The 25,363-nt window shown below is 35.1% G+C and overlaps 1 protein-coding gene and 1 long non-coding RNA gene across 5 annotated transcripts; both read left to right on the forward strand.

Annotated features, from left to right (window-relative positions):
• Nucleotides 1–231: 231 nt before the first annotated feature.
• LOC125592360 lies at nt 232–3,434 on the forward strand. Of its 4 annotated transcripts, none has more exons than XR_007328253.1 (10): nt 232–644; nt 782–881; nt 977–1,060; nt 1,203–1,241; nt 1,323–1,415; nt 1,494–1,610; nt 1,677–1,783; nt 1,865–1,924; nt 2,260–3,011; nt 3,120–3,434. It is a non-coding gene; the product is annotated as an uncharacterized LOC125592360 (long non-coding RNA). The 4 variants fall into 4 exon arrangements; XR_007328252.1 differs by having other exon boundaries at nt 235–644; nt 1,677–1,772; XR_007328255.1 differs by having other exon boundaries at nt 244–644; nt 2,941–3,011.
• A 2,986-nt stretch (nt 3,435–6,420) lies between these two features.
• Nucleotides 6,421–8,397, forward strand: LOC106443693 (protein FAF-like, chloroplastic). Its single transcript, XM_013885238.3, has one exon. The coding sequence runs from the start codon at nt 7,409–7,411 to the stop codon at nt 8,126–8,128; it is 720 nt and encodes a 239-aa protein (XP_013740692.2). The 5' UTR covers nt 6,421–7,408; the 3' UTR covers nt 8,129–8,397.
• Nucleotides 8,398–25,363: the final 16,966 nt, after the last annotated feature.

The following is a 25,363-nucleotide window of genomic DNA, read 5'->3' on the forward strand; positions in this document are numbered from 1 at the left end:
TTAATCAGGCAGATTAATTGACTAAATGATAGTATAAAACAAATAAAATAAAATAATTATTATTAACTAAGTAACTCATAACAATTATTCGAACGCACAAATTATAATGACCAAATAAAGTTGTTTTTTCTAGACTCAAGTAAACTCTTTAATTGCCGCAAAACAAAACAAATACTCTCTCAGTTCCTAAATATAAGATGTTTAGGTAAAAACACACATATTAAAAATATTATTTTTTTGTCTAAAAAGTCATACAATACTAAAAAGGGATATAAGTCATGGGGAGGAGTCCACGTCGGATTGAAAAATCGACCAATCAAATGACTCCATTTTGACACGTCATATATGCTTTGGTCCACAGAAACGGGTCTTTCATTTGGGCTGTGTTTACTTTTGATCCAATTCAAGCTCATCTCGCTACGGATGAAACGCGTGAAGTTTGTTCTTCCTCGACGATTCCTCTTCGTCATCACCGATCAAATTTCCGCATTTCACCGTTACCGTAATCCACTCTTGCTCTATAATTCTGATTTAATGGTTTCGTTCCACCTTCCCCTCTATCTCCTTCTATATAAAGCCAACCCTAATTGAAACTATGAAGAAACAGCTACATCTACCGGCATGTCTCCCCTCTCCACCGGCAGGTAACTATTTGTCTTCTTCTTCTTTGAGAAAGTGATTCACTTTCATGGCTATTATACTGTATTTAGTGGAGTTTAGGTTCTGCTATGATCATTTGTTTGCGATTTTGGTTATAAAATTTGTATTTTGTATGTTGAAGGTTTTGCTTTTGGAATCTATGTTTGGAGGCGTCTTTTCTGTGCCTGTGAATAATCCTCACTTGCGCAAATCTGGAAGTAGACTCATCATCGCTAATCTTGGTAAAGCACTTTCTCTTTGGATACTAGAAAAATTAGCTCTGAACTTAAGAGAGACCAATTGTAAGATGGTGTGACTGAGAATAAGGTTTTGACAGGAGAGAATGACTTGAAGAACTCAAGTATGCAACTAGGTACTATTGCCAAATTGCGAAGCCCTTTTAGTCCTTAGCAGCCTCAAGGTTTTTTCTTCTTTCACTCAAATTCTTGGACTTTCTGTAGAGATTTGATTTTGTAGCATAGAAAGGAGCTCTCATGTTTGGCTTTTTCTTTTTCTGTGTAATCTAATGGACTGATTTGAGATTCAAATCTTTGATTCTTCAGGTTGCTCTGTATGTTGGTGGTCTTTATATTTGTGGAAAGGTTGGAGATTTTGTTTTAGCTTTTGATTTGCCTCCATAGTTTGGAACTCTTTTCATTATAACATGTTTAAAAAACTTGCAGATTGGATGGGAATCTGTAATGAAAATGGGACAAGACACACGAGAACTGTTCTTCTATGAAACATTTCTATATTACAACCCTCTCCTTCTCATTGTAAGTCTTTGTCTGAATCAGAAACTCAAACCCTTAACGTGTGTTTCATTCCTCTAATATATATTCAATTACTTTCAGACAATGATGGTTTGGTTCTGGGGTGTTAATCTGTGGGTGTTTTCTCGAACTGGAGTCGATTACGCAGCAATATTTTATCTAGGACCAGATCATCTTAGTCACAAAGAGATATGGAAGGTATTACAATTCCTTAGTTACCTACCATTATCCAATGAATTTCTAAAAAATCTGAGGGTGTCACAGTGTGCTAGGTGGATGACGACGATAATATTAACTAGCATGACTGCGTATCTGTATCTATACTCGCATGGAGATGTGTCCTTGGCTGCTTCTCAACCAGTGTAATAGATGTATCTTCTCTTATTTTTAGAGATCTTTTTGATTCATTTTGTTTCATAGAGTTTTAGACATTTTTTTCTGATGTTTTCCAGATTGTTTTGTATCTCTCTGCTGTGATCATTCTCATCATCCCTTTCGATATCTTCTACAAGGTAGGTTGATCTCGACGAAAAAACATTTCGATCCAACTTCTTTTGGTATGTTGTTTACTGTTTCATTTGGTCAAACTTCAATCAAGTTTCAAGTTTTGTGTTAGATTGTGGCAACAGAATATGATTTTGGGTTTGTACCAATCTTCCAAATAAGTTGAAATCGACATACCACCTTTAAGCTACAAAAAAGTTAATGGGTTACACGAAATTTTATAAAGTTCTGAACTATAAACCACACATGTTTCTAGAGAGTTACTTTTTAGATAGGCTAAAGTCTCGAAGGCAAACAAGTTGCAAAGATACCAGTTTCATTCTCTCTCCTTTTTTTTTTACAGGAGACCTCAAGTGAAGAAGTTGACATCTATTAAAGATATCAAATCTCTTGACATTAAAACACGAATTTCTATGTTCTGACCCATGTTCTAAAAATCGGCCGCCTAACCGCCTAGGCGGCCGCCTGGGCGCTACGCGTCACTCTTCCGCCCCGATTTATGTCAAATCGGTTAAAAAAATCGGATATCTGATTTTCTCCGCACAGACCGCCTTAATGACAGCCTAGCCGCTTAGGCGGCCGCCTAACCGCCTAGGCGGCCGCCTAATCTATTTTTTTTATTTTTAATAATATTTTTTTTTATTTATTTGATCTAAAATTTTATAAATATCATTTATGTTCATAATTTTGATGAAAATTACACTATATTAAGTTTATATATTCTATTTGTGTGTTTTATACAATTTTAAACATGAAAATGTATTAATGTTATACACAATTAAAGATTAACATGTTTTATAACATAGTAAACAGTCTAAAAATTCCGCCCCGCATAATTTCCGATTAATCCCCGATTTTTTCTTTAGGCCTTAGGCTCAACCCGACCGCCCGACTAGCGCCTAGCGCGTTCCCGAACAGGGGTTCTGACTACATAACAAACCTGGAATCATCTTTCGTAGTTGTTCAGAATTTGATTGCTATAGTATTACTTATATGTTTAATTTTGTCACTCTTTCTTTACTAGGATCTTCGAGATCACATGAGCTCCAATGTTACAAGTGGAAGCTTAGAAACGTTTCCATGAGCTGAGCCGAGGTAAAAACTTCACCTGCATAGCTGTTAAAAACTAACCTTTGTCTGCTTTCTAACCAAAAAGAGTCTTAGTCCTATTGTATCTGATGTTGTTTAATTTATATGCCCCAGATTCAATGGTCCTTGCAATTAAAGATTGGAAAACAGGGCAGTACCTACAGATTATGTTTGAAAAACCACAAAAGTTACAAGAGACCATGAGCTATTCCATCACCCAAGCAATGAAATGGCACATCTGCCACATCCGAATATGGTTTCAAGACGCAAACTGTGATCCAAACTGAATCTGCTTTGGTATCAATGAACTAAAAGTTCATTCAATTTTTTTTTTTTTTTCAATTCGTGTATATATGTGCGTGTATATATTGGGTACAAAAATCCATATAAGAGAACACAACGAAAAACCTATGTTTTTTTATCTGTGTATACTCAGAAAGAATATAGAGCTCAAAAGTTAAGAATGTGTGGAAGTTTCAATTAGACAATCTTTTGTCTTAAAAGAGAAGAGACAGCTATAGAAATAATACAGAAATAACAAGCCACCACACAATTCCAGGAAAGATCAGTAAATTAACATTTACTGTTGATTTCGTTTGGCTATACATGTTTAGTTGGAATTAGTTTAAGTGGTTTGTTGAAACTCAGAAATGCAATAATTCCATTTGTGTTATAAGAAAAAAAAAAATTTTTGCTTAAGGTGCTGCAACATAACTTTTTTTTGTTTAGCATATTAAATGTATATTTTGACTTAAATATAATATTAGCTTAATATAATATATTAGGTAATTTTCTCCATGCATATAAATATTAATAAACTAAGCACACTACAATAATTACTTTAAACAATATTATGTTATTTTAATTAGACATGTGCTTTCTATATAAAGTATCCGATCGTTTTGGTTATTATTTAAGAATATTAGACTAGATATATTTTTCTGAATTCAAACATAATATTATTTTTTAAAAAGGGTTTTTAAACATAATATTCTTTTTTAATATAAATTTTGATTAGTTTTGTTAATGCATTTTGTTTAGTTTGCTGTCTTAGATTCGTAAATTTGAATTTAGTAAAACTATGTTTTCTTTGATATATGTTCTATGGAGAATCAAATAAAAAAAATTAAAGTATTGATCAATTTAAAATTTAAAATCTCATGCATATATATAATTTTCCAAAAGAATTAAATAATAACATTTAGTTAAAATTCCAGTTGCATTTATTAATAGATCTTGAATCATTCCGTAATTTAAATGTATAAAAATAAATAAAATTATTTTAAACAACACTATTTTTTATTTTATTTAAATTTTGATTTTGGTATTAGAATTTTAGATTGGTTCGGTAATTAACTTTCAGATGTGTTGAATTACATATATTGCTCTAAACTGAATTACAATATTTCTGATAATAATTAATCCAAATCAGATTAATTTTTTTCATTGCATTTAGTTAAGTTCTTTATCTAAGATATGAAACTATATTTTCATAAAATTTTATGAAATTAAATTTTATGGATATTTTTAATTAATGTATTTTTATTTATAAAAAAAACCATCTAAAAAAATGCAAGATAAAGAAGTATATTCAAAACAATTACTTATATAATTAGATACAGATCAAATAATTATTTATTTTCAATTACAAGATAAATATTTTAGTAGAGGTATTTACTTACAATATAATAAGTTAGTATATTATAATTATATGTTTTTAAAAAAAAAATTGTAAATCCATTGTAACTTAGATAGGTTTAGAGTAATTTTAATAACTAAATAATTAACCGGAAAATATTATGTAAATTATTTTGTTGTTGCAAAACATACAATCTTGCAAACATAAATTTGACTTCGCCACAAGCATTAAACCAAACATTCAAAAATAAAGCATATAAAATTTTAACCGTAAACAATATCCTATTACTTTTTTTGTAACTTAACAATATTATATTACGTTCGTTATAAATTTAAGGAAATTGGTACCCACTTCTACTTAAAGAACCCGATTTATTTCAATAAAAGATGGAGAATATTAAGAGCTTCATACAAATTTATAAAAATAAAACAAGAAAGAAAAACAATGGAACCAAAGTCTGCTGCACCACATGCAAGTCCACCACTTGATTTAACAAAGCCAATGTCTTCGGTTAATTTCTTTCAACAGCCAGTACATTGTTTATATTTTGACATCATGTATTTGATGTTATTCTTTGCTCAACAAAAATTCTATAATAATTCTTATTTTTATGCTACACCAAGTAGAACCGTTAACCATCTATCAGTAATATAATTTATTTCTCACTTAATCCTATTCAAATGACCAACAATGAATTTTCCAATTACAGCCAAATGAAATCATCAACAAAATTTTATCCTACTTCATGTACAAAGTTTGTAGTTTTTACTACAAAATGACCAAACCATCAATAACATATATTTATATTTATCTGAAAAGAAAATAATATAACTACATAACCCGCGCGTAGCGCGGAAACAGACTTAGTATCACTAAAACTATAAATTAGTGATATTCAACCAATTACAAAATAGACTATTAAAATATGATTGGGTACAGAGTTTTTAATAAAGTAAAAGTTACCAAGAAAAATGAAAACATTTTATATATTAGAACATCAAAATTATGTAAAACATCCTACATTTAGGAACGGATGGAACATATATTTAGCGAATATCATAACAACCAGCATTTGTTTACAAATGTTGTTAAAAACACCATTCGACCTAGCTAATAGTGAGAAATAGAAGTAACACAGTTTTTCCTATATAATACGTAAACATGTTGGTTAATAGCTTCTTCAGTCACTTTGACACCATCAACTCCGTTTTTGTGTTCAAACAGAGAACTTCTACTATGAATTATATATATAAGCAGTTTACTTGTTAACTATAGATCATATATATGAGCAGAGACCTGTGGACACATTTAAGACATGTATATGTGCTTAAATCACTAGGAAATAGAATATCCAACCCATTGTGAAACGGGTTTAACGAGAAGGACCGTTCCACATTAACAGACCTACCTACTAGCACAACTAGCACAGCTGCACAAGCTCGTGTACCATTAAATATCTTGAAACAACCAAGTAACTATTGTTGACCGAAACACTGATAAATGACGTTCATATTTTTTTTAACTTAACATTTTTACCAAAAAAAAAAAACTATTGTTGACCGATACTATTATTGATATTTTCATTCACTGCGGATACTTAGAAAATGCGGTGATGTTGTGATGAGTCTCCATAACGCCTGGCTATTAGAGAATACCAATATACTAGTATCATGCAATCATATTATCACGAGGCTCTCACAAAACAACCAATCACATCGAGTCAATATCTCGAATCTGTCGTGGTTTGCTACTATTGAAAGTTCAATGATTTTTTTGTCCAGAAAAAGTTGTAATCTCTAGGAAGCTTCCACGCTGTTGCAATTTAAACTTCACCTAGTTTCGCTCTTTTTCTATCAAAACCTAAATAACAAAAGAGTTGATGCATAAGAAATCCTCTGTTTTTAAAAATGTGTGTTCTCTAGTCATTTAAATATTTTTATACAAAGATGCGATATTTTAAGGAAAAATCAAATCAAGAAGTTTGAAAAGAGAAATGAATGGTGGCATGATTCCATAGTATAAATAATACAGTATATAAGTAATCCATATAAAATTATTTGGCTGTGTCCAGATAATTATAGCCATCAAAATTGGCACCACTTGGTCGCTCCTCTGTATTCCATTCTCTTCATCCTTTGTGTATTTTTCATATATAAAATATTAATGTATTTATTGGAGATGTAGTATCATGATATCAGTTCATGCAGTATATGTAACAAGCTCCTAGAAATGTGATTTCAGCAGCGCGGTTAACATTTAATGAAACCAACATATAGATGCATCATGCATGTTGTCTATGTCATGCGCTATCATTTGCAATATTCTGCCATTTTTGTAGTATAATACCAAAATGAATTTCACTTAAGAATAGATCAGTATTAAGTTCTATAAGTTTATGCTATGCATAACATGTAATAAACTATAGTTATTGAGGTATAAATAATTAGATTTAAGATACCTAATTAATGCTAGTTAATATACATATAAACAACCTAAAACGTAACCAAAATTAAGATATCTAATTAATGTAATGCATGCACAACAAAATGTATTATGTTATATTAAAGCAAATATTAAACGGTTACTAAAGGAAAAACCAAAACTCAATTTCAACATTATTAGTCAGTGTTACAGAATAATCTAAAGACCAGAGTCATCACCATCGTCAAATTAAATGGAAAACAAAAGTAATACATGTTAAACAATTAATCCGATTCCATTTGAACATTAGAATATAACATATATTTTATCATTTTATTCGAGTATGTTCCCCCTAACGAATATATATTTGACAATACCATCTTCCCGTTCATGCCCATCTCGTGTCCTCTCTAACTCTCTTACAACCTCAAAACAAAACAAAAAAACACACACATACACACGAAGAAGAGAGCAAACTCTCCTTCTCTTTCTTCCTCCACCAATGGCAGCCTATAGAAGCTTTCATCAAATATTCGAGCACCCAATACAAAACAAGACTCCAAAGTCTTTTCTTGATACACTCTCCTCTTCTTCACCTTGGAACCCAATCCCCATCAAAGGGTACCACGTCATTGACCACGACGAAACGCCACCGTTTACAGAGATATTCGGTGAGCTCCACTTCAAGGAATCATCCTCAACCGAGAACAGCAGTCTGCATCTGTGTACCGAAGGTCTAGGGTCGGAGAGTTATTACGACTTGGAAGATGGAAAAGTCAACTGTAACGTTAACGGAAAAAATGACATTGAAGTAAAGGGTAAAGAAGAAAACGGAAGCAAAGATGAGGAGTGTGGACCACAGGAAAAGGAACGGAAAGAGTATCCTCCGGCGATGACGAGGATGAGCTTTAAGACGTATAGAGAAGGAGGGAGGCTAGTGTTGGAAGAAGTTAGGATTCCGAGGAGAGAGTTTCTTCGAGCCAGCCGTGAAGACGGTAGACTCCAATTGAAGCTGGCTCAATCCGATGAGGATGAAGATGAGAAGAAAGATAAACCGGTCTGATTTGTATCCTTAACTCCCTATTACACAAGATCAGTGACAGTAATAACTAATAAACGTACAAATGTTAAAACCCTTTGTTATGCGAGTTTTGTACTTAACTTAAGCTTTTATCGCTTAACTATGCCGTTCTATAATGTTACCAGTGCCAAGGTCGAATATTCCTTTTTAAAGATTAGATTTGTTTTTTTTTATTAAAGGTTTTGAAAATCTTAAAATTAATTATAAGCAAAGACAGAGGAAGCATGTTATGTGCCACATGGAGAATATTTTTAGAAATTTATCAACAAGAAATGGAAATAACCTACAAATATTGATGTTACATTTACATCACTAAGATTATTTTTATAAATTTTTGTCATGATTTTTTATATAATTTTGTACACTCATAAAAAAATAATTAACATTTTTAACGTTGCCATTTCCTAGGTCAGCGCATAATCCAAAAGTATTTTTGTTTTTTGATAACCAAAACCTAAAGTGTGAACCGGACTAAACATTATTTTGTACGTGGCTATCGTAAAAAGGCCAGAGATGGGCCTAAAGCTATTAAGCCCAACGTGAGCATCTCTCACAATTAGGCCTGCGAATAATATCCCTAACCCAAAATCCGAACCGAACCCGAACCGAAAAACCCGATCCGTATCCGGTCCGAAATGTAAAAAATATCCGAATGGGTCTTGTAAAGTGGTACAAAACATATCCGAACCCGAAGTGTTATTAACCGAACCCGAACAGGTAACCCGAAAAACCAAAAAATCCAAAAAAAAATTCCGAAGAAACCGATCAGAATGTCCAAAATAATATATAATATAATTATATGAAACATGAATATATACTTCAAATATTAAATTTCATATTTATTTTGATATGTTATCTAACAATAAGTATTTAAAATTTAAATAACTATCTTAAATACTTAATTATATATAAATAAATATATATTTCTAATGTTTTACTTTTAAATTTTAGATTTTATTTTGGATATATCCGAACCGATCCGATAAAACCCAAATCCGAATGATATATGATTACTTTATGGGTTCTATGATGTGATACAAAACCGACCCGAACCCGATGTGTTATATCCGAACCCGACCCGTACTTGCAACTTTACTAGAATGTGACCTAGAAGGTGTTATAAAAGAGAACCAAAATCCAAAAAACCCGATCCGAACGCCAACGAATACCTGAACGCCCAGGTCTACTCACAGTATTCGTGAATTATTATCTTTTTTGGCATAATTTTCTCATGACTTTTAATCCTAAAAAAATCAGACTTTTTTTGTATGTCATATCTTTTGTAATCAGTATTTTTATATCTTTTTCTTATGTATTTTCTAAATTAGATACATGTGGTAAATAGTTAACATAAATTAATTGGAAAATTTTAATTTTACAACAAATTTGATACCATTTTTCAAATTTAATTTTTAAAGTAATTATTTTCATAAATATCTTAAATTTTTGATAAAAACTAAATTAATTCTCGTAAAACATCTGTAAATGTTTAAGAATAATTTATAAAATATTTATAAAAATTTATAAATCTCACTAGACCCTCTATATAGTAAACCATAAATAATAATACTAAACTCTACATTCAAATGTTATGGAATTTTTGATTAATTGTATTTTTTAAAAATGATAGTCAATTTGTGGTATTTTAAGCAATTTTTCTAAATATTCATTCTTCATCAAAATTAAAATTTATTTTCTTAAAAAGATTTTATATATAAAATTGAATGAACAATCTTTTTTTTTTTTTTGTCAAACGAATTGAATGAACAATCATTCTAATTTATTTGAAATAAGTAATAATAAATTATGGAGTTAGTACAAGCCATGACGTCATTTCATTGACAATGTAATTGAAGTCACAAACAGTTAAACAGATCGTTGAGATTGTATAGCCCCTGACCCCACGCATGCAGCACAAGTCAAAAATCTCGTATACATAAAACCAAAACTCTTAGTGGTCACCTTGTCGTAGTGATCAGGAGAACAGGTCGTTACTCGTTTCGTCTGTGTAATCACATTATACTCTGTTGAACCAACTTAATTAGTGAGGGAAACGGTCAAGACTTACTATTTATGATTATTTTTAATTGATTTCTGAGCCAAAAATATACCTGAATTTTTTTTAGACATTGACCTTTTTTTTTTGCTTCAACTAACATTTTCTTTTTGTTGTTTTTTTTTTTGCTTATCGATCCCCAAGCATCAAAACGTTCAAATATATCCATAACCAGTTTCACTAATTAAGAGTATGGCATCCAAAAAAATAAATTTATTCTATTAAATTAAGAACATGACTAGTTGATATATGCTTTTTTAACGCTAGATATATTATGTTATTACAAACTCGGAAAATATTACAGACGATTCTACAGTCGATAATTTTATCTGTCTTACGAAGATTCATGTCTGACTGTATCACCTGAGCCGTCCTATCGGATCCACCATTGACGGTACTCATTGTGCCATGCTGCAAATCTGTTGTAAGTCGTTTCTCCATTAACTCGCATAATTCCGCTTTCTCCGAGAATCGAAACTCAGACCTTCTCGTGTAGAAATATTAATGAACCTTTGATCAAACCACTGGACCAAGGGGGCTTCTACATGTTGATATATCTACTCTATTAAAATAGAATCCTAAATTTATCTACCATTGAAATTATCATTAAAGTTTTGGACACATTTAAGTTTGTTAGGAAGCTATTTAATTTATGGAACATTTCAAATTTGTTACAATATAATTATATTACACGCTACTATCTATTATAATTTAACCAATTTGTACCAATTGTTATCTCCAATTAAATTAGCAATAAAATAACTCTTATTGGACCTATTTTCGTATAGATGAAACTTGGCTTACAGAAACATGTCATTATGAACAAAATATTATCAGTATATAAACTTCAATCGGTCTTACTACAACATAAAATTCAGGGTAATTCTCTTAAATAGCCATTTTTTAAGTTTTTGTCACAAAAATAGACCTCAAAAATTAAAATGACAAAAATAACATTTTTTTTTTGAAAATTTTAATTTTTAATTTTTTTTTTAATTTTGAGATCCTATCTCCAATACCCCACTCCTTAACTTTAAACCCTAAACCCTAAACTCTAAACACTAAACCCTTAATCCTAAACCTTAAACCCTAAACCCCATCCATTAACTCTAAACCTTAATGTCTAGATTAATTAACCTTAGATGTATAAGTGTATATTTACTTCTTTTGATAAATTCTTTTGATAAAACATTTAAGTTTATTTTGGTCATTTTTATTTTTAAATTCTATATTTGTGACAAAAACTTTTTTAGGTCCTAGGAAATTTCTCTAAAATTCACGGACGTACCAATTGAATGAATTAGAAGTTATATATTACATGCATTTTTTAACTTAAATAATATTCACATCTACTAATTTTGAAAATACAATCCTTATCTAAAATAAAATTAGAAAAATTTAAAAATTATCTAATCTATAAATTAGAGAGATAATATTGATAATAGATTTGATCAAATCCATACGAACTTGACATGCACACTAAATAACCGTTAACAATTAATATGATTTTTTATTATGTTATTATGTACATATATATATATATATTTTATTTTTTTATTTTTTTTTGCTAAACTCTATCGGCTGATCCGGTCGGCCCTGGAAAGATCACACTTAGTGCTACAGAGTGGACTGACTACCACATTGTCTAACCCGAATTTAGAATACCTCCCGACTAATGGCAGGGGGTGAATCAATCATCTGTTATTCCATTATATTTGAAAATTTGATATATAATTTTATAACAAGATTTTCCTCCTTATAATCCGGCCTTCCTATTGCTCAACTTCCCATCTCCATTGATAATTTTTCATATCTTAACTTCATATAACAACTTCAACAAACTATAGAAATCATAATATGCTATCGATTCTTTTTAAAATTGAAATCAAAATATCTTTGGGACACTCATTATACCTAATCATTAGCACATCACTATAAATAATCCTCCATCAACTAATCACAATAACATGGTTTAATAAAATATTTAAAATAAAATATAATATTTTATATCAAAGAAATATAAATCAAAATTATTCTCCATATATTTTAACATATCTTCTATTAAAAAGCGAAGTACCATTTATATCTACCATAAAAAATCATAATAGATCTATTTCCTTAATTACATATAATTGATTATTTACATTAATCTATTGAATATATAAGATTTTTAAAAATCTAAATAATTATAAAGATATTAAATTACAAATCTGTTGAGAAAAATCTAACAAAATCATACTAAAAATTTTAAATATTTTTTAAATTAATAAATTGAATAATATCGTAAGTAGTAATATAATAATATTATATTTATTTATTTTTTAAATTACTATAAAATAAATAAAGTTATATGCTTTTTAATAAATTTTAGAATTATTTTTCTATATTATATTACAATAGAAGTAATAAATGAATTAAATATGAAAACTATATTAATTTGATAAATTAACATATTTAAAAATTGCTTTCATTTAAATAAATAAATAAAATAGTATTCACCATTTAAAAAGATTAAAATACTATTCACCGTTTAAAAGGAGTAAAATTTGTAAATTATGTAATATTTTATATAAAATAAAATAAAATTGTTAATATATGTTAAACTTTTTATCTACAACTATACAATATCTATTTATTTATTTAAAATTACAAAATTATATTATCTAAAAATAGTTATATATAAAATATAATAGAATATAGCTAACATTTAAGTGCTATTTATAAAATATGCTATTCGAAAACTTTAATTTTTTAATTCATTTAAGATACTAAAAAGAAATCAATTTTAATTATAAATTTAATATTTATTTTTAATTATGACAAAGAATGTAGAAAAAGTTATAAATAATTTCATCAAAATTTTAAGCTTTTTATATAACATAATGCATTAGTTTAGTGACAAAAAAAAATCAAAAAATCATATATTTTTTAAGCTTAAAAATTTTTAAAATAAAAAGTTATCCACACGGACGTGCGAGTTAAAATCTAGTGTTTAGTTTAAGTTAAAATATAACTGCATCTAAAATATAACGCACAACGTAAAATATAACTGCTTAAAAATGTATTACGGAACTGTGTAACCTCCTGTCCAAAACTCACGGTACCAACTCTTTTATTTGCCGACAGTTACGTATATATAATAACGATTATTCCTTCTTTTTGGGTTTATAGAATACGATTGTCAACCTATATTGTTTTATTATAATACAATTATGATTGAAATCTATTACATTATATATTTGAATCATCACTATAATATAAGCATGTTATTCAGTTACATTTGCTCATTTTGTCAGTGGCGCAGCACAAGCACTCAAAGGGAGTTTGTTTAGTCGAAGAATGCCCAAAACTCTCTCTGTCTTTCCTGTTCTCGTTGATTCACTTTGAATGCTGATAACAAGAGAAATATGAACTTTAAAAGCTCTGTATAATTCAATCAAAAAGGTGACTTTCTACAAGACGTGAAGTTGCTTTATATAAAGCTAAGAATAAAACCTAACACCGACTCAACTTGGACTTATCTAAACTATTAGATAATAACTAACTTATAAGATAACGACAAATCCAAGCAACGACCAAAACACCAAGACTCTCGGTTTAACCCCTAACCGATAATAAACCAATAGATGCGCTGCATCAGGTCTCCCCGGGTAGGAGAAGATTCGTCTCTGAATCTGGAACCTCGTTGTCACCCCGAAACTTTGAAAGGTACTTGACGTTGAACACATTTGAGGTGTTGATATGAGCTGGAAGCTGCAACCTGTAAGCATTCGCATTAATCCTCTCGAGAACTTCTACAGGACCCAGCTTGCGAGACTTGAGCTTGTTATACTCATGCGCAGGAAGGCGATCTTTCGTCATAACGACCCACACGAGATCACCTGGTTCAAACAGAAGTTCACGCCGCCGTTTATCTGCCCGCTCCTTGTAGTTAAGAGACGCAGCCTCCAAGTTCTTGGAAACCAACTTGTGTACTTCACGGAGGGAATCCACAAACTCTGTCGCACCACCATGGAACCTCGTCAAATCAGGGAGAGGCGTGAGATCAAGTGGGCAACGCGGAACCTGACCATAAACAACCTTGAATGGACTGAAACCAGAGCTACGGTTCGACGCATGATTATGCGCAAATTCAGCCTGACACAGGCATGTCTCCCACGACTTAATGTTCTCACCCACAAGCGACCGTAGCATGTTTCCTAGCGATCTGTTGACTACTTCGGTCTGGCCGTCGGACTGCGGATGATATGCCGTGCTCATATCCAAGCTAGTTCCCAACATCTTCCACAAAGAGCGCCAGAAGTGACTCAAAAACCGAGTATCCCTGTCTGAAACGATTGACGTAGGTAAACCATGTAACCGATATATTTCAGCAAAGAAGAGCTGAGCCACCTTCACTGCGTCTGTTGTGCGCTTACATGGTATAAAATGCACAATTTTGGAGAAACGATCGACTACCACAAAGATGGAGTCGTTTCCTCTCTGAGTACGAGGCAATCCCAGCACGAAATCCATGCTGATATCAGTCCACGGCTGTGTAGGAATAGGGAGAGGCAGGTACAAGCCAGCGTTAGACGCCTGTCCTTTTGCTAGTTGACAAGATCGGCAACGCTCCACATATCGCTCAACGTCGCGACGAAGACCCGGCCAGTAATAGGAGGCTGTCACCAACTGGAGTGTCCTATCGCGCCCCACATGACCCTCTCTATGTAGCTCGTCAATAATCTTCAGCCGGAGACTACAAGCCGGAATGCAGAGCTGAGAACCCTTGAAGAGAAACCCGTCAACCATAGTGAAATCACTACGTATTTTAGACTTGACGTCCGCTAAAATATTTCCAAAGTATGGGTCAGACTCATAGATGTCTGAGAAGGACGCAAAGCCAGTCACCAAAGCATGTAACGTCGTTAACAAGTTATGTCTTCTACTCAGAGCGTCCGCTACGCGATTCAATTTCCCTGACTTATGACGAATTGTGAAAGTGAATTGCTGCAGATAAGCGATCCAGTTGGCGTGTCTTGCTGAAACTTTCACCTGGCTATCCAGATGCTTAAGGGCATCATGATCAGTAAAAATGATAAAATCGCGATGAATCAAATAATGTCGCCAGTGACGAATAGCCTGTACCACTGCGTAAAATTCTACATCATACGTGCTATACCTTCCCAGAGCTCCCGCAAGTTTTTCGCTGAAGAAAGCGACTGGTCGAGAGTTCTGAATAAGCACAGCCCCAATACCAAGCTTGGAGGCATCACAATGTAACTCAAAAGTAGCTGAAAAGTCCGGCAAGACCAAGACCGGAGCTGTGGTGAGACGCTGCTTGATGAGTTCAAATGCTGCCTGCGCCTCATGCGTCCACTCAAAAACAGTACCCTTCATACAATCTGTCAATGGTGCCGTGATTGCACTGAAGTTGGCAACAAATCTCCTATAGAATGAAGCCAAACCATGGAAACTCCGAACTTCTGAAATCGACTTAGGAGCTGGCCATGATCGAATTGCTTCCACTTTCCCTTCATCCATCGACAATCCCTCTGTTGACACAACGTAGCCAAGGAAGAGCACACTTTTGACACCCCACTCGCACTTCTGTTTAGCAGCAAAGAGAGTCTCACGCCGAAGCACAACCAGTACCTGTCGTAAATGCGCTACATGCTCCTCTAGCGAGCTGCTGAAGATCAAGATATCGTCAAAATAGACGACTACAAAGCGACCGATGAAAGGGCGCAGGGACTGATTCATGATTCGCATGAAGGTGCTTGGCGCGTTCGACAACCCAAAAGGCATCACCAGCCACTCAAAAAGGCCCTCTCGCGTTTTAAACGCTGACTTCCATTCGTCCCCTGGGCGGATACGAATTTGATGATAACCACTCTTCAAATCCAGCTTTGAAAAGATCTTCGCAGAGCCTATCTGGTCCAACAGATCATCCAGCCGAGGAATCGGGAACCTATACCTCACCGTGATTTTGTTAATGGCTCTACTATCCACACACATGCGCCAAGATCCATCCTTCTTAGGAATGAGTAGAGCTGGTACTGCGCATGGGCTGAGACTCTCGCGAACATGGCCCTTAGCCAATAACTCTTCGACCTGTTTGCACAACTCCTCATGCTCTTGTGGACTCATCCTGTAGTGAGGTCGATTAGGCAACGTCGCCCCCGGAACCAGGTCTATCTGATGCTGGATATCCCTGAGAGGTGGCAGACCCAGTGGTAGCTCTTGAGGAAATACATCCTCGAATTCGGACAGGAGTACTGAGATGGACGGATCTACTGCCCGGTTCTGTTTTGTGGTCTGTGGCACCGTGAGAAGAGCATACACAACTTTCTCTTGATGCAGTTCGTCTCAGAAAGACGCATAAGAACAAAACAACACCGTGTTGCTCGACCCAGTACCTTCACGAAGGTGAGACGGAACATTCGAGTCTTGTACCGCTGGCAGAAGAGGCGTCTCGCGTGTAGGAAGCAAAACAATACGCCGGTTTTCAAAGGAGAAGCTATACTCATTTGTGCGACCATTATGCATGACCTCACGATCATATTGCCACGGACGACCCAGCAGTATGTGACTGACGTCCATAGGGACAACATCGCAGTAAATCTTGTCTTTGTAGTATGCTCCGATTGATAACGAGACCAAGACACGATGTACGACACGAATGTCAATACCCTCCTGAAGCCATACTAATTTATAAGGCGCTGGATGATTTGATCGACGCAGGCCGAGTTTAATGACAGCACTTTCGGAGATCACGTTCCTGCAACTCCCTGAATCAATCACGAAACTGCACACTCTTTCATTGATCGTACACGTCGACGTAAAGATATTAGTACGCAGCCATGGTTGATCGTCCTGTTTCATCGGTGCCAAACAGATACGTCGCAACATCAATAACGTACCCTTGTCGCCCTCAATACGATCATCAACTATCTCCACGATAAGGTTGTCATCGTCATCTTCTCCATCATCATCCCATTTAGTTGCCTCAGCAAGGAGACCACGGCATGTTGCGTTAGGACACACGGTTTGCCTATGCCCTGGCTCCCCACAAGTATAACATCTCAACGCATTGGGCCTTGTTGAACGACGCAAGTCCTCGGTAGTTGTCGGAGCTTTACCAACAGCCGCTCCTTTTGCGCCTCCTGTCTCCCCTGTTTCTTTCCCCACTGCTCCGTTTTGCGTACCTTCTCCTGACATTACAGTTTGACGTGTCCTCTGAGAAGGATTCCACGACGAAGAAGACGTCTTAAACTATAGTTCGAAGGCCACCGCTCGACGATGGGCTTCAGCCACTGTAAGAGGATCAAACTGGGACATAGCATTTTGAATCTGAGTACGTAAACCCCCAATAAACCGTGACACCAATTGAACCTCGTTATCCAGTATCTCATTACGAGTCAGCAGCAAAGAAAATTCCTCGGCATAGTCGTCTACAGATCGTGATCCTTGACGAAGATTTTGTAGCCGAGTAAACATCGTCCTCTCGAAATTGTAGGGTAAGAACGACTTCTTCATTACTTTCTCAAGCTTGGCCCAAGAATCAATGTTACTTTTGCCCAAACGACTTCTAGTTGCTTTCAATTGAAGCCACCAGGAGGCCGCTTTGCCCCGAAACCTTGTTGCCACCAATGCAACTTTTCTTTCTTCAGGTACACGCTTGAACTCAAGCATCTCCTGCACTGCCACGAGCCAATCCAAGAGCTCCTCACCACACACTCCCCCATGAAACTCTGGGAGTTCCACTTTAAAACCTATCTCCCAACCACGATCATCATGATCAAGATTACGATTTCGGAAACCAGCCCTATTTCTCCGATGATCTTCTTCTGCGAAAAGGTTATCTTCCACTTCGGTTGACCCATCTTCGGAGGGTTGTCTTCCTCGGTTGCGATCCCGATCCCGTTGATACACTGTTTCTGCGAGATCATGAAACGAGTTAACAATCGTATCCTGCAGATTTTCATGCATAGTCACGATAGTTCTTCTCAACTCTTCCCAATCGTTCATTGGCTGTTCCGTCGTTGTACGCCTTGGAGCCATAGAAAAATCTTGGAAAAATTGTTTGCTGAGAAAAAAATTGTTGTCCGGAACGTCCTTGCTCTGATACCAAACTGGCGCAGCACAAGCACTCAAAGGGAGTTTGTTTAGTCGAAGAATGCCCAAAACTCTCTCTGTCTTTCCTGTTCTCGTTGATTCACTTTGAATGCCGATAACAAGAGAAATATGAACTTTAAAAGCTCTGTATAATTCAATCAAAAAGGTGACTTTCTACCAGACGTGAAGTTGCTTTATATAAAGCTAAGAATAAAACCTAACACCGACTCAACTTGGACTTATCTAAACTATTAGATAATAACTAACTTATAAGATAACGACAAATCCTAGCAACGACCAAAACACCAAGACTCTCGGTTTAACCCCTAACCGATAATAAACCAATAGATGCGCTGCATCAGTCAGTAATGTATTCCATCCAAATTATTTATATACTAGTCTCCGTACTAAAAATCTTAATTTTTTGTATATTTAACATATAATTTGAACATATATTAACAATATACTTTGGGTTAAAATATACTAACACCACATATGCAAAGAAGGTATATGTTGTCTCTACTAAGAATGCTAATTTGTATTTGCATAATAAAACCATAAAATATGATAATATCGAAAAATTCATAACAATTTACGGCGGTAATAAACTAAAATTCTTATACCTCAATCTCGTCCCAACAGCAACACCAATATGTCATCCTCCTCACGTTTTTTTGATGGCAACATGAGCTGTCTTTCTTTTGCCTTATATAAATCTATGATAAAAAAAAAAAAACTCAATAACAATGAAACAACAAAAAGAAAAGTGGTAAAAGATGGTAGAGTTTATTTTAGTTATAGAAAGTTAATTTATAACTTTGAAATTTTGTGATTGGCTTAAGTTTTACTTTTATGTTACGTGCTACTCATATATTAAGTTTTCTTCTTCCAAAATTTGATGATTTCTTAAGGATTTCACCTACTGTTAAACTACACAAACAACAAAAGAAAAATGCATAATTTTTTTTTATTTAAGTAGGATGATAGTAACGCACATACACTTCCTTTTTCTTCTTTTTTTCAAACAATTCAAAACAGATATATATATGTAGTATGTAATTTGCTGAAAAAAGAATTGGATATACTTTATACCTTAGTTACTGATGAATTTTTATTTTCCGTTCTCTTATAAAAGGCGTAAGCTCAGATTGAAGTGATGTCTTCAATCCTAGATATACAGAACAAAACAGACATTATTTGTTATAGAATAAGAGAACACTAAATCAAATAAAGAGTAGTTTTAAATTTGCATAAGTTTTTTTTCCCGTGACAGTTGAATATCTAAGAAAAACAAAAGAACAAAGGAGTTTTGACAATGAAGACGATAGAGAAGGAGAACTGCGAAGTGGATAAAACTTTAAATATGAAAAAAATAATAGTTTGAAGCTTTTGAACGTTGGATTGAATTTCTGAGAAAATCTAGGAATTTAGTCGCAGTTGTAGAGAAAATTAGAAATCGCTAGACATTTTTCCTTTTTAATTTTTTTATATAAATATTACATGTGGCATAATCTGATTGGTGAAGAGACTTGCGCTTTAGTATATAAAGGATGTTATTCAACAATCTCAAATTTTTTTTATGATAGAAATAAATATTTATTTAAACTCATTTAGACAGATTTTAAATGGGTTATTCTGTTAAAAAAATTATTAACCGTCATTTTACTTAAAGTTAGTGAAGACTATATTAATTATTAGGATGCAAACAGATAACTCTAATAGATCTTAAAATAAATGTAAGGGATTTAGGTTAAAAAAGGATATAAATAAGATGGGGTTTGAGGGGATTGGATTTAATCATTTTAAGTTAAAAAGGGTCGGTTCTTATGGATATCATTTTCTGATTTTGAATAAATGTATTATGAAACCGGGTCGGATTTTGAGTCGGGTTTTCCTGGGTTTGGATGGATACGATTCTCACATAAAAGAACTAAAAAATTTCTGGATATCTGTTATACTTGGTTCGCGTTTGGATATTTTTAACCAAAATAACCAAATTACTCGATTAGTTTTGGGTGTTTGATATCACTCAAATTACCCTAAGGAGTGAATTACTCTCTCAAATAAGAGGTTCGGATGTAGTACTTAGGAATCGAATCCACAGAGACTCTAGGATTACACAATAGATTATGGTCTTGAAATAAATCTAGATTAAATGGTTTATAAGTTTTAAAGCAGTAAATGGATTGGTGAGCAAGTATATTGCTCGATTGATTTGTTTTGAGGTTGTTAACAGTTGGGAGAAATAGCTAGATTCATGTATATTCTCAGGTATGATAAGTAAAACTTAATTTGAGTTTTTAGGGGTTTATTGATATTAATTGTTCTTGAATTCAAACTAAGGTATAATCTATTTGATTGTCTAATCTGGATCTCGGATCTCAACTCTCGTATGTTAATCACGAGAAAATGTCGATCGATAATTCTTTATGAATATCGATCGATACACCTTTCAAAATATCGATCGACAAGGCTATCGCTGTGTCGATCGATACTTCTTCCAGAAAGCTTTACGGACGGGTTTGATTTGTATTCTCTAACTCACTAGATCGACTCTCGTCTGTTCTAGTCAGTTAGATCATACTAGTTAATTTCAGGTATTGAGTCAAGCAATAGCTTGATCCCAATTAATCCTAAGATCTAAGTTTAAAGGGTGATCAATCCTAACTTAGCTTTAAGCATAACTAGATGAAAGAATTATATTTCTAAACACCCTAACAATTGTTGTTGTCAGTAATACATTTATCAACCTATTTGAGAAACCTAAATCTAACAATAAGGATTACTCAGACATATTCATGGAACACATAGTTATGATGGTCTGAATAATACTTAAATAAAATGAGTAAATAGAGTAAGCAACAAAATAAATGAAAGCAAGAGAGTTCAAGATCTTCTCTGTTTTGCAGTGTTGATCTATCTCTCCAATTCTAAGCTCTCCCCTTTCAATGGTGGCTTATTGCTTCCTCCAAACTAGGTCTAAAAAGGTCTCTAGGCAAGTCTGCCTCTAAAATGATACAAAACCCTAATAAATAGCCTAACAGGCGGCCAGTGACTTAAAATGTAATTATTGAAACTTTTGTGAAACTTTAATTCTTCTAATTTGTCACTAACTCTCGGGTGGCTTCGTCGTCGATCGATATGAAGAGTTCACCATCGATCGATATTCCTTGGTGACTATCGGTCGATATTCTGACAAATAATCGACCATCCAGTAAAGCTCAGAAAGTCTCCAAATCGCTCCAAACACATCATTTTCTTCCAGTTAGTACCTGAACCTGTAATTACTCTAAATAGACTCTATATAGTAATAGTATATCTTAAAACACTCATAAACCATGGTTAAAAATGGATAAAATCCATGGTATATCAACTCCCCCAGACTTACTCTTTTGCTTGTCCTCAAGCAAAACACAACAGAGCAGTCTCTCAGAGAGAGGTTTGAAAACAGCAGGGACTCTCATGATTTAAAACTTAGAATCATCAACTCTACAATATTGCAATCCATATCCAAAAAGTCCTAATCACAAAAGCACTTTATATCATATCCTAGCTTAGCAACCAAATTCATCTAGCCAGCAACTTAAACAAATCTTGTCTGACATTCCCCTCTACCAACCGCATTTCTTTGCATAAATAAAAGTGCAGGCTTTACCTTGGGAGTATCGATCACATGATGCAAGGATTCTCAAACAAGTATCTGGATCTACAGGTAAAAGTTAGTTCATATCTTTTCTCTCTACTAATTTCTCTCTTTAGTCAAATTCTGCTTATTGCAGGTTCATTGACCAAGATTGGACAAGCTTCCATGAATCAAGCCTTGATGGTGGTTGCCACCAAGTTCTTCTTTTTAACCTATATCCAATAATTCATATGAATCGAACCTTGATGATTGCCGCCACCAAGTCCCGTTCGAATTCTTTTTGTTGGAATCCTTATGAAGCAAGCCTTAATGGTTGTAGCCACCAAGTCCTATTCGGATTCCACCTAACTAACACCTATTTTATATTATTATTATTTTTATTTTTTTTCGATCTACCTATAAATATAGGGTCGAAATAGAGAGAGAAAATGTGATAAATCTACACAAGGCTTTACCTTCCAGACTTATTTGAAGAATCCGATCCCATTTATACCAAACCCCAAGACAAGCAGATGTGTCAGGTTTAGAGTTGGATGTCTGCTTTGGTTCCTTCAAACAATCTCAGCAAGTGTGGATAGTTGACATGTTGATCCACTTTAGTATCTTTAGTACTATGTGCAATCAGAAAGTCTAAAATGGTGCTAAAGAGTGGTTAGATAACAAGCAAAAATCTAATAAGATCATTATCCCCTTCTTGACTCAATAAAAACTTTTTTGTTTGAAAATGTGATTTTAAAATTTCATGAATAAACTAATATCAGTAAGTACCTCCCTCAGACTTAAACTTCACTGTCCCCAGTGATATTTAGTCTAAGATTGGTTGGTTAGAAAATAAATAATAACTATTAAGTTAAAATGTTAGACAAGAGGAAGGAATGTATGTACCCATCCATCTCGAGTGTCGATCGATATATACAACACTCGATCGATCGACATAAGCGCATCACAGTCGATCGACGTAAGGATCTCGTCGTCGATCGATAGCGCAGAGAGAGAAAGATTATGTGCTAGCTGCATCGTGTCAGTGTATCTAACCCATTAGTATCAGTCAGCTAGGTTAGCTCTGTTAGACAATCCAAACACATGCAAGGTCAGCAAAATAGATAAAATCCAGTCATAACATAGAATAATAAGTTTGAAAGTAAATCCTAATAGTACAAAAGTAAAAGAAATCATAAGTAGATAGGGATAGAAATATGAGGACTAGTCCTCATCAGTGGTGTCGTCGCTGGAGGTGCCTCTGCGCTGGCGTGATGGTCCTGCTGCCAGCGGTGAGCTGGCTTGCACACTCCTCCTGCTCGAACAACGACATCTCGATACTCTGGCCCAGATGGCAGTGAGAGCATCGACTAGGTCGCGCTGAAAATCTCCTTCAGGGCGTGTAGACATGCCTGGCATATGTGGGAATGGCGGGAGTGCGGCCTCGGGCTGATGCGGCTGAGGTCCTCCAGGTCGCTGGACCGTGTAGCATCGCGGCATGATTGCTGGGGATCGGAGGAGGCGTCGGTCATGGCGAAACTGAATGCTGGCAAGACCATGCTCGAAATCCGTGAGTGTACGAAGTGGCAGCCTCACCAAGTGTGCGCCACTCTCATCCCTGAAGCACCAGTCGCTGTCTCCTTTGAGCCACTGGGTGCTAGTGAGATGTGATGCATCCATGTAGACAATCCGGTCATCCATCTGAGCATCATCTAATGGAACTCCGCAATGTATGAAAATCGGGGTAAGTAGGCTCCCGACCGTCTCCTTCTTCCTTCCCTTTGACTGGAACGACTTCATCTTGAGCTTGACCAGATGCTCAGCAAAGACGGCTCCAATGTTGGGCCACACGTCGTCTGCGGGATCCTCGATGTCCTCCATGTGAACCAAACTCCTCACCGCGTAATAGACCAATGTGACCTCCTGCACCCGAACCTTACTAGGTTCCATCTTGCACAACATAGTGTTGGCAAGGACTTTCATGAAGTAGCGCAGAGTCGGGTGACGAATGTCCGTCTGAAGAGTCTTGGCGGAGTCGAAGAAGGCGGTGGCTATGTCTCCCCAAAATGTCGAGATCCCAGCGAAATCGGGTACGACGGCATGCTGACGCTTGTTCTCGAACCCATAGATAGTGCAGAGGGTCGAGAGAGGGACTCTGTAGCGGATACCGCGAATGAAGAAGGTCAAGACACCCTCGTTAGCTCTCTTTGCCCTCTCGTGGGTATAATAGACGTTCACTGTGGCCATGAACTGACGGACTAACTCCGGGTAGAGAACCTGTGGGTTAGTGGCCATGTTCCCCATACCCAGCTCCGCGAACAAGTCCTCGAGGTCTGATTTGATGCCCAAAGCCCGGATCACGTCTGGATCGACAAATCGCGTTGGCTCGATGGAGACTTTCAGCCACTCATTGTAGAATATGCTGTCATAGTCATCCCAAGTGTCCTTGATCGCACGGTTTCTACATTTCGATCTCTTCGCTGCTTTGTGTGTGTCCTCGAAGTGGTCAAAGAGCGGAATAGGTTCGTCTTCGCGCTCGCGTGGCCAAGGGTCCTGGTCGCGAGCCGGTGGTGGTAGCGAAGCTGCGCTACTGCCTCCAACGTTAAACCTCAGCTTCGTCCTCCTTTCATACACCTGCAACCAAAAACCATAAATGAAAATAGGAATTCAGTTCGGTTTGATGGTTTGGTGCAATATCGATCGATGTTAACAGGTCGATGTCGATTGATATTTGTTTGTGACAATCGATCGATGAAAGTTGTGTATCATCGGTCGATTTCACCGTCGCAGAAACCTGCAAAAAATTATCGATGCAATTCGATTTGCATGGCACATATAATCGGTTGAATCGATCTGTAATCCCTATTCTATCACTCTTTGAGCATAAATTGATGTATAAGGGCCCGAAAGTCCCGGTTCTAGCTCATTCTCCATTTCAACCCTAGCGAGAACGAAAGTTAGAAAATTTCGTGTTCATACCATGATGATGCGTGAGTTAAGCGATCTAAGCGGATAGGAGGTCGAGAATCGAGTGGATTGAGCGAAGGAATCGTCTGATTTGGCCGAAAAACGAGAGAGAAAACAGATGGGAATGTTTTCGTTGGGTTTTCGGGTATGTGTGAATGTCGACTTAAGTGTCGACTTAATATGAGCCCGCGTCTGTTCATTTAATATCGATCGATGACAGATGGTCTTCATCGATCGACAGACATTATGTTTTCTTCAGCAGTTTTTTTTTTTTTTTTTTTAATCCTAAATATTGTAAAACTATAAATGGTTGCCTCCCATTCAGCGCTTATTTTAAGTCGTTAGCTTGACACGATGTTCGATTTTTCTAATTATCGGGCAGAGGGTCTAAGTTTATAGGCCCGATATTTGGCGGTTTAGCCCAATAGTGTTTTACTTGTTGGCCATTTACCTTGAATTCGTCTCCTTTATTATT

The sequence above is a fragment of the Brassica napus genome, chromosome C9 (assembly GCF_020379485.1).
Source record: "Brassica napus cultivar Da-Ae chromosome C9, Da-Ae, whole genome shotgun sequence".
Taxonomy (NCBI): domain Eukaryota; kingdom Viridiplantae; phylum Streptophyta; class Magnoliopsida; order Brassicales; family Brassicaceae; genus Brassica; species Brassica napus.